The sequence below is a fragment of the Cryptomeria japonica genome, chromosome 7 (assembly GCF_030272615.1).
Source record: "Cryptomeria japonica chromosome 7, Sugi_1.0, whole genome shotgun sequence".
Lineage (NCBI taxonomy): Eukaryota > Viridiplantae > Streptophyta > Pinopsida > Cupressales > Cupressaceae > Cryptomeria > Cryptomeria japonica.
Window position 1 is genome coordinate 176,454,612 of NC_081411.1, and position 5,919 is coordinate 176,460,530.

General features: G+C 38.4%; 1 protein-coding gene across 2 annotated transcripts; it reads left to right on the forward strand.

Moving 5' to 3' along the window:
- The first annotated feature begins 781 nt into the window (after positions 1 to 781).
- LOC131062402 (TMV resistance protein N) lies at positions 782 to 5,231 on the forward strand. Of its 2 annotated transcripts, none has more exons than XM_059207873.1 (4): positions 782 to 1,179; positions 1,911 to 2,994; positions 3,127 to 3,465; positions 3,560 to 5,231. In XM_059207873.1, exons 1-3 carry the CDS (start codon positions 1,106 to 1,108, stop codon positions 3,280 to 3,282), a joined length of 1,314 nt encoding a protein of 437 aa, XP_059063856.1. In that variant the 5' UTR covers positions 782 to 1,105; the 3' UTR covers positions 3,283 to 3,465; positions 3,560 to 5,231. The 2 variants fall into 2 exon arrangements, with proteins under 2 accessions (XP_059063856.1, XP_057852036.2); XM_057996053.2 differs by having other exon boundaries at positions 783 to 1,784.
- The last annotated feature ends 688 nt before the right edge of the window (positions 5,232 to 5,919 follow it).

Below are 5,919 nucleotides of genomic sequence, written 5' to 3' on the forward strand. Positions count from 1 at the left end.
TGGTAATGCAAGGCTTTCTGGAGTCTCACGTAGGCAAAATCAGTCTCATACCAAGGGAGTTTTGTACAGCAATGATGCCTTATACAATCATGTTTGTGTTACTAGGGAGCATCACTTGGACACCTAAAACACCTCGAGGAGAAATTGCACCTAGAACTTCAAACTGCACACTTCAAAATTTCAAATGTACTCTCTGAAACCTGTAAAAACATGGCAAAAACACCAAGCAGCATGAAAATGTGCTTAGCCTCTGAGATGCTCCTGCATCACTGGCTTGTGATTCACAAGTTTCAGTTCTTTTTGTTCATAGGCATTTTCAAGCATGCCCTTAAGGCATCTTGCACCGTTAAAAAGATTTTTAAGGACACAAAAAGGATGAATAAATCTACATATTCTTGAAATTTGTAATACAAAATTTTGTCCATTTTTTTGATATAGGAAAATTGTATACAAAGTAACTTAGCAAATAGTTACAAATGGGTTTGATGTAATAGTTATCTTGTGTTTATTGTAATTATTACTGTAAAAGCATTTCAAATAACAAAAACATTTTGTACAATTTATTGGTTTAAATTAAGTTGCATATTCATATTCAATTTCTTTTACATATCAAGGCTAAATTACTTATATTGTAAACAATTATCGTTAACAATGCCAATATTCAATTTTGCAATCCTTTAGCCCTTTAATATACAACTCAAAATATATCTCACTATCCACATACAATTTTACTTAGCACCTATTTCAAATGCATGTGTGTAAATGAGCAAATGAAAGTAGGAAATATGAGAAATCAGGAGCCAAGCGGATGACAAGAAAAACCAGAAAACTTTTGACCAGGTCAGAGCTTAGTGTGCTCTTTGGATTCCCAAAGAAAACCACGTGCTTTCTTGCAAAAGCGGGTCGGCCTCTTAAATGATTCTGCTTTTCTTACACCCGGTTTCCTATGCAAACCCAGGGTCATTCACTGACTCAATGAAAGCGTTACAAAGACTTATGCGATCTGGTTCCTCAACAAGAACCCTGCTTGCATTGGTTTATCTTTCGTTCTCCCTTTCTGTCGAAGGTCAAACCAATTCCATGGCATCTACTTCAGGTTGTAACAATGGGCGTCAGCCAGAGAACGAGAATACAGATGCTTCTCAAGCAGCTCCATCTACTCCTGCTACTTTTTCAGTGGTAAGCCTATTTTCATCCTGCTTTGGTTGGTTTTCTCGCTTCTTTCCTACACGTTTAGATCAGTCCAGTTATTTGGCACCTACGTCCACCACTATTAGCCAATCACAGAATGAGGTTACAAATGCTTTACAAGGCATGGTACCAAATTCTTCTACCTCTGCCATGAAAAATCTGCCCTTTGTATATATTAATCATCATAGCCCCGATGTAAAAGAGACGTTTGCAACCACTCTCTCAAATACCCTAAATGGAATGGGATTAAGAGTTTTTCTAGGTTCAGAAGAGTTTGAATTGGGGGATTCCTTGCCTAAAGAAATAGAAGAAGCAATCCGCAGTGCTTCGCTTCATCTAGCTATTTTTTCCGAGAATTATGCCCAATCCCCTCGGTGTTTGGCAGAGCTTTCACTTATGCTGGAAACTGACACCCAAATTGTCCCTGTTTTCTACCATATTAAACCTGAGGAAGTCCGATATGCAAAAGGAGTCTTTGCCAATGCATTTTCCCTGCACGAAAAGGAGCCTAGATACACAGAAAAGCTTCAGGAGTGGAAGAATGCTCTCAAGAGTGTTTCCTTTAATATCGGCCAGATTGTTAATACCGAGTAGTGAGTAACAAGTATCTTTACCCTTTTGTGATCAATTTCCTTCTGAATTCTTTCAATAATTTAGTCTTTAGTTTTCTGTAAATATTAAAGTCAGTGTTTGGTTTCACTGCTGTTGTATATGTCTAGTGACAAGGTGGAGCTGCTCAAGAAGATTGTTAATTCTGTTTCTAAAGTAAAGAAAAATTTGCCATTTACGGTTGCCGAACATCCAATCGGCTTGGATGAAGCTGTAAATGACTTCGAAATGACGATTCAATCTGCTGAACACCATCACCCTGTTCATATTATTGTGGGATTATGGGGTATGGGTGGCTCTGGCAAGACCACTCTTGCTGGAGAATATTATAACAACAAATACAAAACTATGGAAAAATCTAGTTTTGTATTTGATGTAAGAGATGCTGCTAATAAAAGTGTATTGCATGCTAAGCAGAAAGAACTACTGGAGGCCCTTGGTCTCAAAGATGTACGAGTTGACACTATAGAAGCGGGGAAGGGTATGATTGCTAGCCGATTGAAATCTGTTCGAGTATTGCTTGTATTGGATGATGTGGATGATGTGGAACAATTGGATGCACTATTGCCTTACAAGGACAGTCTTGGGCAAGGTAGTTTGATCATAGTCACTACAAGGGATCTTGAAGTGCTTAGATCTTGGGGCATTTCCACAGTTTATAAGATGAAAATACTGGATCCACATCATGCTGAACAGCTTTTTTGTTGGTATGCTTTCTCACAGCCCTCACCACTTCAAAGGTTTCAGTCTTTAGGTAAAGATTTCTTAAATGTTTGCGGTGGATTACCGTTGTCTCTGAAAGTTTTTGGAAAACAATTAAATGGCAACACCAGCAAAGATTATTGGAAGCAACAATTGGAGATCTCCAGATTACTTCCTAGAGATATCAGAGAAAGTTTGAAACTAAGCTTTGATGCTTTAGATGATGAAGAGAAGGAAATATTTTTAGATATTGCATGTTTCTTTATTGGAGAAGAAAAAAGCACGGTTCTTGATGTTTGGGATGGATCAAGATGGAATGGTCTGCACAGTTGGGAAAAACTTTTCAATAAATGTCTTGTTGAACTTGATGATGGTGAGCGCATAAAAATGCATAATCATTTAAGAGATTTAGGAAGAGAAATTGCAAATCAACAGTCACCATACCGCATTTGGTTTCCATATCAAGTTATTGAAGTCTATAATGAAACACAGGTAAGATTATTACTTTATTTGATTCTCATTAATCAATGGCATGGCAGAAGTTTTGGTGTGCTTGTTTAAATTTTTGTTTCTAGAAATTATAGGTGTTTCTATTAGGTTTTGATTATTATTTTAATTGAAAAGAGCATTCGCATTCGGGGAATAGCATCTACAACAACTGCATCCAGAATTGGGTTTGAGGAGTCTCCACAATGCTCGTCAGGCGGGATGATTATGGTTAACACAAACAACGGACCTCGTGGGCTCACCCCATCTTTGCTTGGACTAAAGATTTTGTAGGTGAAAGGAAGGTTTTATAATGAAATAATTGGTGATATATCAAGAGAGTTATTATGGCTTCGGTGCATTGACGTTGGTCAGAGAAATCTTCTCTCGTTTAGTTCATTGGAAAATTTGAGGGTATTAGAACTCCATGAAAGAGGTGATAGTCAATTAGAAGAACTATGGAGGACTGACACTGATGTGAGCATCTCCCTTTTTCCTTTTAAGCTGTTTAACTATTGCAATAATTTTAAAATTGTATGTTTCTGACAATCTCATTGACAATTTTTGGCAGGCTCCTGTGCAGTTAAGAGGGTTAATTATTTCTGGTTGCCATAATTTCCAGAGATTTCCAAATTCAATAGGCTGTCTGAGTCATTTGAAAAAAGTAGTGGTTAGTAATGCAAGTTCTCTGAGGGATCTGCCAACAGAATTTTGCCTTCTACGATCGTTGGAGCACCTGGAATTAATTTGGTGTGTTGAGCTATCATCACTACCCAGCAGTTTCGGCAATTTGAGAAACCTGCGGCATCTAAGTTTAGAGGGTTGTGAGAAATTGAGGTCGTTGCCAGACTCTTTTAAGGAGTTGATATTCCTGCAACATTTGAACCTAAAGGAGTGTGAAAAACTTGCCTTAGGTTTAGACATTCTGGAAGAAATCGCAAAGCTCGAGTATGTGAACCTTTCTGGGTGCAAGCAATTGGAAGTGTTGCCGTCCGACATCACAAATCAGGAATCGTTGAAAGAGCTCGATTTACGTGGTTGCAGGAGGTTAAGGGAGGTGCCAATGAACATTGGTCAACTGAGCAAGTTGCGAATAATGAACATAGGGAGTCAGCTGTTGACAAGATTACCGAACTCTCTTGGAGATTTGTCATCTTTGACTGATCTTCGGATAGAAACCTGCCCCAAGCTGGAGAGTTTACCGGACTCTGTAAGTCGTCTTAATCTATTCAAGCATTTCTCCATAACCTCTTCAGGAGTGAAATCATTACCAAAATCAATTAGGCAACTGAATAATCTTCAGACACTGGCTATAGACAAATGCCCAACGAGTATATTGAATCTCAGGACGGGGTTGTTTGCATTTTCGTTGTGCAACCTTACGTGGATGTCGCTACCGGCAATAGAAGTTTCCAACATTTCTATATCTCCAGATTGTTGTCCCGTTCTTGAGACTCTTCGAATCAGAAATATTGACAATCTCAGGGAGATAAAAGTTCTACCAACTACAGTGAAGGACTTAGAATTGATGGGGTGTAAAAAATTGAGGAACATTAGGGGTATAGCTGGTCTGGTAAACATTCGAAAGTTGAAAATAGAAAGATGCCCTGAGTTGGACGCGCTTCCCAATTTCGCACAATCAGCTTCTCTCCAAGAATTTGTTCTCGTAGGTTGCTACGGAGTTAAGAAAATAAAAGGTCTAGAATATTGCGAAGCATTAGAGGAGTTGAGAGCAGATACCAGGTGGGAGATACAGGGAATGGAGAGTTTAGAGAGGCTGGAAAGATTGAGAAGTGTCAAATTCAGAGCAAACAGGAGGTCGGGTGTTGAAGGCTGCATTCAAAGTATTCAGGTAATGGTTTTTAGGAATTTAGAATTTGAATTATCTTCATCTTATTGTAGTGTGGCTAATGTTGTTATGCAAAGGATTTGCAGAAATGGCCTGGAGAAATATTAGTATGTACGCGGGCAGTCGGTTATGCTGCCTCACTTGTAAGCTCCTTCGACTTTTCAACTCTCTTTCTTGTTGATTCCTTCGCTAACCAGGAAATTTCCTCCAAACCAAAACTGGAGCAGAAGCAATTGCCCAATGTTGACGCCGTTATTGTATGTTTTATTATAAATTGTATGACTCCACGTATGCAATTGCGAATATCTTCCATGAATGATGAAGTGTTTTCAACCGAAGTGGAGGAGGGTACATGGTTCTGGACAGGTCTCTTCACACAGTGTTCCAGGTCTCAGGCAGCAGGGGAGTACACGATAGAGAGATATTCAGGCGAAGGGGAAGCGAAAAAAGGATTGCTTGTGATTGGAGAAGAGCAGAGATTTGTGGAGACTTTTCGGAGTTTATGGGCACTTTTAGCATATTGATATTGTTGGAAGTGAAAACACTCTGAGAGGGGGGGGCTGAATCAGAGTGTATGAATTTTAACTTAAAAACATCTTTTAAACTTTGACGACTCTGTTTAACAATTAGAACAGGTGAATAACAGTGAACTTGCAAGTTTTGAGTTTGAACATGTGCGACTTGAAATCTTGAAAACAAAACTGTTATCAAAGCATAAAATGTAATCATTCAATTATCAAGATGACTAATCTTTGTTTTATGCTTTCAGACAAAACAAGATGACTTTGCCTCAGAAATCAGCTAAATATGTATTGCAGGGATTACTAAACATAAAATGAATTCAAAGACAGCAGAGTATAATGTAAAACAATAAAAGATCTGAAGTATCAGAGCATTGACTAGTGAAATAAAATGAGACAAGATTGGACACATAACACCATGATTTTCATGAGTGGAAAACCCTCTTGAGATAGAAAAACCATTCAATAGAAGATTCCTTTTATTATCTCAAAGAGCACCAACTCAGTACACTGAATTTAGAAATCACGGAGCTTCAAGGAGCACCAACCCCTATGCCTTAA

Bases quoted from the DNA above. Each gene is read 5' to 3' on its own strand.
- LOC131062402 (XM_057996053.2), top strand. From the start codon at position 916: ATGATTCTGCTTTTCTTACACCCGGTTTCCTATGCAAACCCAGGGTCA. The intron at 1,785-1,910 runs GTGAGTAACAAG...GTATATGTCTAG, and splicing joins CAGATTGTTAATACCGAGTA to TGACAAGGTGGAGCTGCTCA. The intron at 2,995-3,126 runs GTAAGATTATTA...TTAATTGAAAAG, and splicing joins AAGTCTATAATGAAACACAG to AGCATTCGCATTCGGGGAAT.